The sequence below is a fragment of the Musca domestica genome, unplaced genomic scaffold (assembly GCF_030504385.1).
Source record: "Musca domestica strain aabys unplaced genomic scaffold, Musca_domestica.polishedcontigs.V.1.1 76, whole genome shotgun sequence".
Taxonomy (NCBI): Eukaryota; Metazoa; Arthropoda; class Insecta; order Diptera; family Muscidae; genus Musca; species Musca domestica.
The window spans coordinates 2,709,526-2,722,705 of record NW_026712396.1 but is presented as its reverse complement, the minus strand read 5'-3'; the positions used below and the strand labels follow the sequence as shown (position 1 = coordinate 2,722,705).

Genomic DNA, 13,180 nt, shown 5'->3' with positions numbered 1-13,180 from the left:
TGCTTATTTTTATTTTTCTCGAGTTTCATTTTTTTCTATTACAAACTAAAACAACAATAATTTTGTTAACAATTTACTTTACTCAAATCCCTGAGCTCTTCGTATCGCCGTTTCTTCATCGTTTGTATTCATGACCGTAAAACCATATGGTTGCATTGTCATACTTGCAGTACCCGAACTGATGGTACGCAAAATACTTGAATAATTCGATAGTTCTGCTAAGGGCGCATTAACCAAAATCAATTTGTTCTTATCGCCCTTTGGCATGACATCATTGATGGTGGCTCGTCTCCTACCCAAATCGGCTAAAATTCCAGATGTTCGTTCATTGGGTACAACAATTTGTATTGACATAATGGGTTCCAGTAGTCGCGTACCATTTTCTGTTAAAATCTAAAAATGAAAGAAATATAAATGCTTACGAATTATGTTGTGCCTCAGAAATTACCTTTTGAATACATTGTGCGGCTGCCGCCATTATAAACGAATCTGCTGTTCCCCTTCCTATGGTAATATTGTGCAATTTAATTTGGGTTTCCACCACCTGTCCCCCCACCTTGGGTCCTCTTTCGAGGGCGGATATACAACCCTTGCGTATGACTTGCAGCGTTCTCGGTCTTATGGCCAATAAATTATTTGTATTTTCTGGCGATTTATCTAAACTGAATATGTCCTTTTTATCCTTTACTAATTCCAATGTTATTGTTACACTTTGCTTCGAGCCGGCAATCTCTTTTTCCATTGTCAGAGTTGTTTTGGCAGGATTTTCAATTGTTTCCTTATAGGCAATTTGCAGGGGACCCAAATCAACTTCGATCTTGTATTCCGTTAAAATGCGTGACTTTATTATATCCATATGTAGTTCACCCATACCACCCAAAACCGTTTGCCCCGTAACAGCATCAAAGGAAACCCTCAAACTTGGATCTTCTCTTTGCAGTTGTTTCAAAGCCAATTCCATGGCATTTTGATAGGCCGAACTGGGTGGTTCTATGGAACAGAAATACACGGCATCTGGTATTTGGTGTTCCAGTGAAAAGATTTCATTAATGAGATCCACATGTACTTCGTCATCACCATCATCGACATTGTTGGTCATGACATCAGTTTTCTTCTCCAGCGATTTTTGTAAACGTTTTTGGGCATTTTTCAGAGATGTTGTACTTGTTACCAACAAATCTCCGGTAACGGTGTGCTAATAATATCAAAAAATTTAATTACCACAATTTTTCAATGGAAGCTATTTTCAAACCTTCAATCCTGAACACAAAGCTACATCACCTGCCTGTGCCGCTTGAATTTCCCGATATTCATCGGCCAGGGGTTCGTACATTTTGCCCACAACTTCCGATTGCCCACGGGTCGAGGTTAAGCGCATACTTTTTTTCAGATCGCCTCGGAGTATACGTACCAATGTCAGAGGCCCTCTCTGTTTGTCGTGGACAATTTTAAAAACTTTACCTACAAAATCATCTCTACATCAATATAACAATAAGCAGGTTGCTCTAATTTTGCCAATAACAACTTACTCAAAACAGTCATACAATTGATTACGTTCATTTGGATGTGGTAGATACTGTATGACAGCATCCATTAGATGTTGAACCCCCACATTTTTATATGCTGATCCCAACATGACTGGTACAACTTTTTGTTGGCAGGTGGCTTGTCGTAGGGCAGTGTATATCAAATCATTTGTTACCTTGTCGAAACCATCATTGCTAATGACAAAATCAGCCAAGTTATCATCTATACCGGAGAGTTGGTCAATTAAGGCATTTCGTTTGTCTTGTAATTCCAATAAGGTATTTTCATCTGTTACCGGTTTCGATTCGTAGACACGGCCCAGACTTTGGGCATTCCATGTAATATGTTCCAGACGTATTATGTCGTAAATAGCTGCAGGCACAACAAATTACATGGTAATCATATTCAAGATCCAAAACGGAATTTTAATACTCACACAAATTTCCTTTGGAATCTTTGAGTGGATATTGCAAAGATATTGGCTTGGCATCCAATTTAGTTTCTAGATCTATAAGGCATTTATCAAAATCTGCATCAGGACGATCCATTTTATTGACAAAACTAATTTTGGGCAAACGATGCTTTTCGGCCTGTGACCAAACCGTCATGGTCTGAGCTTCTACACCCGCTGTACCATCCAACACAACAACAACACCATCCACTGCATAAAGCGATTGTTCCACTTCCATTGTAAAGTCTATGTGACCCGGTGTGTCCAAAAGGTTTATTCTATTAAAAAAGAAAAAGACTTCATGATAATTATTTACTATTTCACATTCAAAACTCACTTTTTATCCTTCCAATGAAATGTAACCGCTGAACTGCATATTGTAATACCCCGCTCGCGTTCTTGTGTTAAATAATCAGTTACTGTATTCCCACGATGCACTTCACCCAATGAACGTGTCTTTCCCGAATAGAAAAGCATACGTTCGGTAGTGGTAGTCTTTCCTAGAGGTTCAATATTTCAGTTTTCATTCAAAAATTCTAATCGAAGCTCTTACCGGCATCGATATGGGCCAATATCCCAATGTTACGTATATCTTTGGTGCTAAAACAACGTCTATGGATATTTGGTAGCCTTTTACATAGTTCCCATTGAATCGCTTTAAACAGCGACATTGTTAACAAATATATGGCAGATAAATAAATGGATAAGTTCCTGAAAATCCGAGTTTTGGAATTTAATGGCCAATTTGGCTGGACATGCCACTAACAGGTGAAATTCTACAAATCAAAACAATGCTTCTTCATATTTTGGTCCATTAAAATGGCATGCAAATTAACTGATAGCTCCACTTAAAATGCACATTCCGTCTAATTAAATATTTATACTTTATAAATTTGTAAATTTTCGTTATAACTCATCACATTCAATTAATAATATGAATAACATTTTGAAATAATGTAGAATTTTAAGCTACAATTTTAAATTAAATGCTGTTTCTTTAAAAATGTGCAATTCCAAGGGTATTGATATCAAATGTATTAAACAGACGTAGGAAACTGTAAGTCGTTTTTTGATTTAGTGTAAAATTTGTATGAAACACCCTGTGAGCCAAAAATGCCGTTGCAAACCGTAAAGAATCTACAATTTTAGCCAATTTTTACTAATCCAAAATGAACGTTCGGCGTGTCCACTCCTTCAAAATTTAAAAAAAATATATATATTTTCTGCTCAGAAAGTGAAAGAATAATTCAATTTTGCTCTAACTTTGCAAATCCTAATGTTTGCGTCAGTGATAGGTCAGTAGCGAAAATGGACAATACCACTGCACTCCAAGTCGAGTACTTCCCACACAAAAGGTCACAATTTTCAAAAAAAAAAAAAATATTTTTTTTTGCACAGAAAGGGAGTCAATAATCCAATTTTGCTCTAATTCTGCAAATCCTAATATTTGCGTCAGTTCTGAGTCAGGTGCAAAAATTGATAATATCAGTTTACTCCATCAAGTGTCTCTCCCACAAAGGATCAAAATTTTGAATAATTATAACTCTTATAAAATATGATGCCAGAGTCCGATTGTCTTCAAATTTCACACATTCTAATATTTTCATTAGACCAAGATCTGGTATTAAGACGGAATATATCGGTCCACACCTTCTGGTACCTCCTCCACAAAAGATCACAATTTTGAATATCCTTTATGCAGATAAAACGTGAAATTAACACCCGATTCCATGTAGACTTGGCACATTTGAATGTTTCTATCAACACAGGATCTGTTCAAATCTGTTCAAGCGTCAAAGTTTTGAATAATTAAAACGTTTAAAAATCCGAAATAAGCATTAGGTTATCTTAAGATAAATAAATTTATATTTCACACATACAAACATTTTTTGTGTGTTTGGCATACAATTTCAAAACAACGGATCAAATGCTAGATTTTAATAAATATTATCTTAAATTAAACAAACTCTCTGAAAAGTGAAGTTATAAGAAGAAAATATTGTAGTCTGGTGATTTCTATATTGATCGCTAGTGGATACTCCGCTTTAATGGTAAATGGTAATTTGTAAAATATGCGAATCACCCTGTGACAGCTTGCAAGTTTTTTCTTTGCGAATTTTTTGCAAACACATAATTTACACAATTTTACGGGTATAACAAAAAACGGCAACTACTATCAAGAAAAACGTAAAATCTTCGCGTCATTTAATATGTATAAACTTTGAAAAGATATTATTCTTCAATTTGATGTGTGGCCACCGCGCATTAATAACGATTAATTCGTATTTTTGCATAAAAACTACTTTCGACTCACCCTGTAAAGGTTTAGCGCTTCAATTTTTGTTTGACTGCGTCATTGAAGCATCCATCCAGCAGTTTGTCCCATCCGAAAATCAGGACATCTATCCGATATAAAGATGTCCACTTCTACAAGGCCTAAGAGGAGAGCTGCTGTAAAAGCTGTGCAAGTGATAGAAATTAGTGATAATGATGATGACGATAGCTATGCTGAAGAGTCACCAGAAAAAAGACCAAGAAAGACTACTAAAGTTACGGCAAGGAAACCCAGGGCAGTGGTAAAGGAGCCAAAAGAGAAAAAGGAACGCACAAAAGCTGCAACAACACGTAAACCAAGAACGACTAAAAAGGCCGCAGCTGCTGCAAAAAAAGAAGAGGAAGAAATACAAGATGAAAATACCCCACCAAATGTTTTGCCAAGTGATGGAGACAATATTGTTGAATCAATTGATCTAGAGGATGATGAGGCAGATGGGCAAACACAAAGCCATGAACCTCAAATCGATTTCCAACAAAATGAGAGCTTTGAAGACGACGGCTGTGATGTCAGGCCCCATCCTCCGCCACAAAAAATACAAGGAAGAAGTAGTTTTTGGGGTGAGTTCAACAGGTGTTTCCTGCATTTAAAATATATTGTTTTAAATGGGTTTTTTAATTAATTTTGCAGCACGACGAAAAATCTGGACCATTGACGAGCTGTTGGCTGAGACAACCAATATTGAGCCCAGAGCAGCCAAGAATATTGTCAATTTGTTTGAAAACGAAAACACTATTCCATTTATCTGTCGTTATCGTCGAGATTTGATCAACCACATTCAGCCCGAACAATTGCGAGAAATTAAAACTTGTTACACGGAAATTGTTAATTTACGTAAAAAGGCTGAAACCATTGTGACGACCTTGGAAAAGGAAAATGTGATTGACGAGGAAATTCGTACGGAAATGCTGTGTGCCAAGTCACCGGAAGAACTGGAATTTTTGGTATGTGGACAGAGATGATTTACTTTTAGTTTAATTGTAATTTTTTTCCTATCACCACAGTATGCGCCTTACAAACCAGCCAGTCGTGGTTCTTTGGCAGAGAGAGCAAAAGCCTTGGGCTTGGCAGAGTATGCTGATCGCTTATTGTATGGGGAATTGCCTCATGTCAATTTGAAAAATATTGTTGATCGTAAAAATCCAGATTTGGATACCGAAGAAAAGGTATTCAATGGTATATGCCACATAATATCTCACAATATAAGTAAACATACCGGTGTTTTGGAGGAGATAAGGCGATTGTAAGTATTATTGTTGGAGACAGAACTTACAGACCTAACAACTATTTATAAATTGTGCAGGCAAAAAGTACATCGCATTACGTTAAAGACATCTAAACTAAAACCCTCGAAGGATGCTAAAGGCTCAGAAGAAGCTAGCAGCAGCAATCATCATCATCATCATGGTGGAAATAAAAATGATGCTACCAAATACGAAATGTACTATGACTATTCGAATGATGTGCGCTATTTAAAACCCCATCAAGTTTTGGCCATAAATCGTGCGGAAAAACTGAAATTTCTTTCGGTTAAAATAATTGTAAATGATTATTTCAAAAATGAACTAGAACGTTATATACGTTCCATATTTCTCGAGGAGGGTGTCAAATATCCCCTACGTTTGGAGATCTTTAATAAATCCTTTGAGGAGTGTTATAGTAAAAAGTGTAAGTTGGAATGTCCTTTAAAGGCTTAATGAATATTAATTTCTTTAATGTTACAGTATATCCCTTGGTATCACGTCAAATACGTTCGGATCTCAATGAATCGGCCAAGAAAGCCTCAATTGACGTCTTTGCCAAGAATCTCAAACAATTGCTGTTAATGTCACCACTGAAGGGTGAACGTATTTTGGGTATTGATCCAGGATTTGCAAATGGTTGTAAGATTGCTGTCATTTCGGAAACTGCCGATGTCTTGGAAACTGGTGTTATATATCCTCATCGCCGTAACACTGATCCCGAGGAGTGGGGTGAAAAATTGGCGAAAATTTTAAAAAGACACAAGTATGTAATTGTTTTTATGGTTTGTGGTTTCTTTTAAGGGGGTCTTGGCTTTTCTGCATATAGGTGGGTTTCTGCATATAGAGAGGTTTTTTGGGCTTTTTTACATACAGAAACTACCACATGCGAAGAGTACTACGTGGTATCAGATCTCTTCCCGACGAGGAGGAACCACCGCATTTTACGTTAGGTGATGTTGCAAATGTCATTCGGAATGCTAAGTCATCTAAAGCGTTGGGCCCAGACGGAATCTCAATGGTAATGCTGAAACAACTGGATACGCCAGGTGTCGCTGTCGCTAGCCACCCACATAGTTCCCGAAGTCTGTAAAATGGGTCGGGTGGTGTCGCTACTGAAGCCAGGCAAGGATGCTAGCAGAGGCCAATCGTACAGGCCGATTTCGCTTTTGTCGCCAGTAGACAAGACTCTTGAGGCTTTACTCCTGCCCAACATTAGAGGAAGCTATCCAGTGGCCAACCATCAGCACGGATTCTGTCCACAACATAGTACCACAACATCATTAGACGCCATTACCACACATATTAGTAGAGGATTTAACCAGAACAAGCCGTGTGACAGAACAGTGTTGGTAGTCCTTGACCTATCAAAGGCATTTGAAGCGGTCAGTCTTACCATACTGTCTGAGGACGTGCAGAGAACTACCCTCCGGTAAAGTTTAAAACGTTGGATAATCATTCCGGAACAAGAAGTCCAAAGCCCGTAGAGTGAAACAGGAAGTTCCCCAAGGTGGGGTAATATCTTCGGAACTCTTTAACCTCTACCTTTCTGGAATTTCTCACCCTCCAGATGGGATAGATATCGTAACGTATGCGGAGGATTGTATGATCATGGCGTTGGGCCCAGTGGTCGATGACATATGTGAAAGGTTGAACCCCTATCTCGCGGAGCTTGCCGCATACTTCCACGCGAGGAGTATGAAAATATCCGCCCGATATCAACGGCCACACTCTTTACCACATGGTCTGCGGAGATAAAAACAAAGCTGAATGTGCAGGTCGAGGGAAATTTTATACCGACCACGAACAGCATGTTCCAGTCGTCCGCGTAAGCCACTGCTATCTGCGACAAGATGAAAAGTAGGAACAAAGTCCTCAAGGCGCTAGCCTGAAGCACAAGAAAACCTTGTTAATCTCTTATAACGCGATAGGTCGGTCTGTGGTGAGCTATGCGGCTCCAGTGTGGTCTGCAATACTAGTGCTACACAGTGGAAGCACATTAAGACCGCCCACAATGCCGCTTTGAGAACTGCGACAGGGTGCATCCTCATGACATCAGTGAACCATCTACAAGATAAACAACCAAGTGTGTCAGGAAGGACATACATTATCTAGAGAGGGAGGTTCAGCGCTATAAGAGAGAACCTCTAGATCAAGAAGCCTATCAGGCAGGTCTGCGTGGCATTCATACCGATGTAGTTGCAGATGGACAAACCAGGGTAGTTCTGACGCAATTATTTTCAGGATGGTGCAGTCGTCTCAATTTGTATTCGGTACGATGTGACGAAGGTGCGTGTGACGTCTGCCTGTCGTGTGGTACAGGCCCGCACAATACCCCGCACCTCTTTAATTGCACAGCCAAACCTACCCAACTCACTCCAGAAGATCTCTGGCTACAGCCCGTTAAAGTAGCTGAATTGTTAAACCTGGAGCTTGAAACAGATTAGCAAAATACAAGCATCCATATGTACTACTGCTACAACAACAACAACCAGATGTTTGAATTAAAGATTTTTCTGCTCCAAAATAATTAAAAGTGCCTGGTGCTTTTTCTTTTTTTTATGATCGAAAGAACTTAATTAGAAGATGTTCGGAAAATCTTTAAAAGCAACCCTGACGGCCATATTTTTTTAGAGACCAAATGTTTGTATTTTAGGTAGGTCAATCTGTTCTCTTTTCCAAAGATCAGAATTCCTTACATTATACCAGTGGCACATAATAAATTTTGTATGGCCCCGTTTTTTTATGGAGGGATTCTGTATAAATATCTCGGGATTATTTTTAAAGAAATTCTGTAGGTCTTTTTAACACGAAAATTTGCTTATCTCGATACTTATGCAGTATTATAGGACTTTCTACATAGGATCCTAGGGATCAAGGCCTTGTGTTTTTTTTTTTCTTAAAATAAAACAGTTGATATTTATTCAAGCCCTGGCAAAAATGTAAGTAACATTCACATTTCTCCCTCTTTCAGATGCCGCTTAATCGCCTTGGGCAATGGTACTGCTTGTCGTGAAACTGAATTTTGGTTATCCAAACTTTTTGAATTGGGTATTTTAGATTCAAATCTAATACGTTATAGTATTGTCTCTGAACAGGGTGCATCGATATATTCTTGTAGCGATGTGGCTAAAAAGGAATTTCCCAATATGGATATGAATGAAATAAGTGCTGTATCAATTGCACGACGTCTCAATGATCCACTTAGTGAATATGTTAAAATAGAACCACGACATATTGGTGTTGGTATGTATCAACATGATATCAATGAGAAGCAATTAAGTGAATCCCTGAACGAAGTTGTTTCGGAATGTGTAAGTTATGTGGGTGTTGATATCAATACTGCGAGTATAACGGTGTTAAAGTAAGTGAGGATTAAGGTTTGAGTAACGAAATTTGGGGATTTAAATAATGCTTTTCTTTTCCCTTTCAGACACATAGCTGGTTTGTCTGAAAAGAAGGCCGAAAAAATATTACAGCATCGTGCAGATAATGGACCATTTAAGACACGCAAAGATTTATTGCAAGTAAAGACAATTGGCGAAAAGACATTTGTACAATGTGCTGGGTAGGTTGGAGTTTCAAATATTTCGAATTGTAATTGCTTAAATATTTTCTCTTTTATAGTTTTATACGCATTGATCCTCGTAGTTTGGGCGGACGTATTGAAAATCTTCTCGATTGTACTTGGGTGCATCCAGAAAGTTATACCGTGGCCAAAAAGTAAGTCTCATGAAATAAACTCATCGACACTCATAACATTTATGGCTACCATTTTATTTCCAGAATAATATCGAAATGTAAACTGCAATTGGATGACATGGGTTCGGCAGAGTTTATACAAAAAATTGGAGATTATGTAAAGTCAAATAACATTGAAACATTGGCTAAGGAATTTAAAACCCCCAAAGAGAGAGTTAGTCATAAAATTAGTACTTCCATTTTTTCCTTTTCATTAATGTATTCTCTTCTTGTTTTTTTTTTTTTTAGTTGGAAGTAGTATTCCAAGCACTGCAGCGTGAGCTGTTCAAAGATTATCGCAGTGATTTCGATAAGAAACCATTATTTAAACAGGGTCTAACACGCATCGACGAACTGTCGGAGTGTGAAGTGTTGACGGGCGCCGTCACGAATATTACACACTTTGGAGCCTTTGTTGATGTGGGCATCGAATGTGATGGCCTAATACACGTTAGTAAAATGGGAAATGCCAAGTTGTCGATTGGTGATCGTGTTACCGTATCGGTAATATCAATAGATGTTAAACGTAAACGTTTGGGCTTACGTTTGGAAGAAATGCTTTTGGAAACGGACACCTCATTTTCGTTGGGTTAAAACGGAACTATTTATTATTAGTGTTTATTGTTCTATTATGTTAAATAAAACGAATGCTATATTTGAAAGCATTTAAATTTGAATTGTTGTTTTATTGAGTCAATAAGACTCGGGCGCAAAATTTTGTAATAGATAACGTGCCATTAGAAACTGTCGAGAGTATCAGAAAAGGGTAAGGACAGAAAAGGATGATTACACCTTTCGCTACAAACGGAGGAGGCAAAAGTGGAAAAATTCGAAAAAGTTAAATAGTATCAGTCGGTTTTTCTGACAGATGTATACCCCCATACCCTTAAGTTATGATTATTCAAACTGTTGGGGAGCTTCCGAAGCAGTTGGCCAATATTGACCAATTCGTATCTAGCCTAAGACTGATATACATATTAAAATGTATCAGATTTGGACAATATTGACTACTTCCTATACTTTATTGAGATATGTGGACATTTTTTGGAAAATGTGGAAATATGCGTGAGGTAAAAGGTATAGCGGACCGAAGTATTCCATTTCCATACTTCATCTAATACAGAAAAAATATTGGTATGTGCAAAATTTGAAGGAAATCGAACATTTATATCAAATTTTATGCGAAATCATAAGTTCCGATAATTTACATATTCATATCAGATTTCTGGTTAGGAGAAATATTTACATGTAGCAAGTTGTAAAGAATTGCTAATTTGTTTTGCAAGTTCTAACAGACATTAGTATTGGAAAATCCGACCCTTATTGGGTGAGGTACCAGAAGGGGTTGGCAGATCTTGTGTTAGCAAAAATATTTTGATTTGCGAAACTTGAAGAGAGTTGGATGCTTTTTCGCTTTCATTGATCGGTTTGTTTTTCAAAATCTTAAAACCTATGTGGGGGAGGTACCAGAAGAAATGGTCCGACCTTTCCCATCTTTATCACAGATCTTGTGTTGATTGAAATGTATCAAGTCTGAATGGAAACGGATGGTACTTTCCCGTTTTATGAGCTTCATGGATATTAAAAATGTTGAGACCTTGTGGGGGAGGTACCTGAAGGAGTTGACCGATACACCCCATCTTCAAAACAGATTGTGTGTTAGTAGAAATAATGGGATGTGTGAAATATGAAGAGAACCGCATGCTTATTTCGGATTTTATAATTGTTTTGGTTATTCAAAATTTTGACCCCTTGTAGGGGAGGTGCCAGAAGGAATGGACCGATCTCTACCATATTCATAATGGATCTTGTGTTGATGAAAATATTGAGACGTGCCAAGTCTGAATGGAATCCGATATTAATTTCGTGTTCAAGAGCTTCATGGTTATTCAAAATGTTGACCCTTTGTGGGGGAGATACCGGAAGGAGTGGACCGATATATATTGACACCAGACCTTGAGTTAATAAAAATATTGCGATGTGTGTAATTGAAGACAATCGGATACTTATCCTTTCTATTTCTGTGCAGCAAATTCTTTTCTTTGCAAATTTCGACGTTTTGTGTGGGAGATACCAGAAGAAGTGGATCGATATTGCCCATCTTCGAACTCGATCTAAGTTTGGTAATAATTGCATGGAATGCATATAATAAAGCCAATGAAACGACACTAGAGCAGACAGGGAGGTTTACAATTTAGGAGTCAAATTCTCGAATACATTTCGAATTCATTTCAATCTAATTAATTTTAATATGTATTGATAATTTCAGAGAAACATATATCTAGGCCATGAAGGCCGGAGACTTCAACAAGTACAAATTGATATAGGGGTGACACAGGAAGACCTTCGATATCAAAAACGCTAAAAAAAAAAACGAAAAACGCATTTCTTCGAAAAATAAAAAATCTGCTACAACTATATTCAATTCTAAACCATTGTTTAAATAAAACGCAAAACTAGTTGTATTTTGGAAGAATTTATTTGTATTAATTATTTTTGTTTTGTTTTTATTCCTTTTTCATTTTATTTTGAATTATTTGTCGTTAGTATATTAACAGATTTTTTTAATATTTTAAGAGTGTATTTTCGAGTGAGAGTGAGTTGTCTGTGAAGATGATTGAATTATTTGTTTTTGGTAAATATTTCGATTTTTAAATTTTTTTCAAAATTTTCCTTTTCTTTAAAACTGTATTTGATGAGTTAAAATTTTCTTTGCCATAAATGTGTCATTGCGTTGCCATAAAAATGATATTGTTTTATTTTACATTTGAATATTAAAGGAATGCATTTTTTAATTTTTTTGGGAATTTATTTGAAAACAAAAATTAAAAAATCGTTACAAGCAACATTAAGTTCGTTTTATTTTTGTTCAAACTAAATGCATTTTAATTCTCATATTTCATTTCAAAAATATTACATTGTGTATATGCCTCATTTTTATTTACTTCTTTCATTCGTCAACGATTATCATTTCGTAAAAGGTGTATTTTTAATACATATCTATTGTTTGCTTTTCGATTTTTTGATAATTTTATTTTTAATGTCTATGTATATATTTGTTTTCTGTTTCATTTCACATATAAAATCGTTTCTTTAATTAATTTTTTGAATAATATTATTTTTTAATTTCTCACAATTCGTCTTTGAAGATAGGTTTTCCACGAACCCTCCCGAGTCATTGTGGGAAATTTCTGTGGATTTGTTTAATTTGCTTTCAAGCTGTTTAATTTCAGTTTTAATTTTTTCAACCAAATTTTTTTTTTTTTTTTTAAATATCTTGTCGTTAGGTATGAATCATAGTAAAGGATAAAATAAAATTGTATATAATAATGTATACAAAATCCGACCATTGCGTCATCGAAAATAATTTTTTGAGTCCAAACTAAAGGTCGTTCGTTACATGCATCGCAAACTGACGCCCAAAAAAATTATTCTTTTTTGTATCGGTTCCAGCGGATCGCAATTCAATGAACTTATAGACGACGGAAGCTTTCATTTTTTATTTGCACGGTTAAGTGTGTGATTTGCATGGCCGATAAACTTAACTTCAAAAAAAATAAATAAATAAATAAATAAATAAATAAAATAAATAATAATTTTCAACAATTACAATTCTTTACTTGAATTTCTTTCTTGATTAATCATATAGGGTTTAGTTTTTCTAATCCAATTCCCTATTTACAATTCATAAATATTCGACAGTAGTTAATATTTTCAAAATTTTATGTTTGATTTGATTTCATTTCTGATTCGAATTTTCTCGATGATAAACGGTGAGATCATTCCGTCGCCTATCAATTCGTTAACAGTAAGCTCTGAGACCAATACTAAAATATTTTTAGAGCTTTTCGGCTGTGCAATTTGGTTCTGCCAACAATAAGTGTG

General features: G+C 36.3%; 2 protein-coding genes across 2 annotated transcripts; one reads left to right on the top strand and one right to left on the bottom strand.

Annotated features, from left to right (window-relative positions):
- Positions 1 to 11: 11 nt before the first annotated feature.
- On the bottom strand, positions 12 to 2,835 carry LOC101888929 (ribosome-releasing factor 2, mitochondrial). Its single transcript, XM_005178064.4, has 7 exons — positions 2,532 to 2,835; positions 2,316 to 2,478; positions 1,964 to 2,256; positions 1,530 to 1,899; positions 1,253 to 1,475; positions 449 to 1,195; positions 12 to 393 (listed from the first exon to the last, which is right to left on the bottom strand). Exons 1-7 carry the CDS (start codon positions 2,647 to 2,649, stop codon positions 79 to 81), a joined length of 2,229 nt encoding a protein of 742 aa, XP_005178121.1. The 5' UTR covers positions 2,650 to 2,835; the 3' UTR covers positions 12 to 78.
- A 1,430-nt stretch (positions 2,836 to 4,265) lies between these two features.
- LOC101889110 (uncharacterized protein YdcI) lies at positions 4,266 to 9,972 on the top strand. The gene is made up of 10 exons (XM_005178065.4): positions 4,266 to 4,873; positions 4,944 to 5,257; positions 5,318 to 5,556; positions 5,617 to 5,981; positions 6,038 to 6,320; positions 8,529 to 8,918; positions 8,988 to 9,122; positions 9,182 to 9,277; positions 9,341 to 9,470; positions 9,545 to 9,972. Exons 1-10 carry the CDS (start codon positions 4,396 to 4,398, stop codon positions 9,887 to 9,889), a joined length of 2,775 nt encoding a protein of 924 aa, XP_005178122.1. The 5' UTR covers positions 4,266 to 4,395; the 3' UTR covers positions 9,890 to 9,972.
- Positions 9,973 to 13,180: the final 3,208 nt, after the last annotated feature.

What these genes read in the sequence shown, in the direction of transcription:
- LOC101889110 (XM_005178065.4), top strand. Translation starts at nt 4,396, where the DNA reads ATGTCCACTTCTACAAGGCCTAAGAGGAGAGCTGCTGTAAAAGCTGTG. An exon ending in CGGAAGAACTGGAATTTTTG is followed by an intron (nt 5,258 to 5,317) that starts GTATGTGGACAG and finishes CTATCACCACAG; the next exon opens with TATGCGCCTTACAAACCAGC. An exon ending in GGAGTGTTATAGTAAAAAGT is followed by an intron (nt 5,982 to 6,037) that starts GTAAGTTGGAAT and finishes TTAATGTTACAG; the next exon opens with TATATCCCTTGGTATCACGT.
- LOC101888929 (XM_005178064.4), bottom strand. Translation starts at nt 2,649, where the DNA reads ATGTCGCTGTTTAAAGCGATTCAATGGGAACTATGTAAAAGGCTACCA. An exon ending in AGATTCCAAAGGAAATTTGT is followed by an intron (nt 1,900 to 1,963) that starts GTGAGTATTAAA and finishes TTGTGCCTGCAG; the next exon opens with CTATTTACGACATAATACGT. An exon ending in CTTTGTGTTCAGGATTGAAG is followed by an intron (nt 1,196 to 1,252) that starts GTTTGAAAATAG and finishes TGATATTATTAG; the next exon opens with CACACCGTTACCGGAGATTT.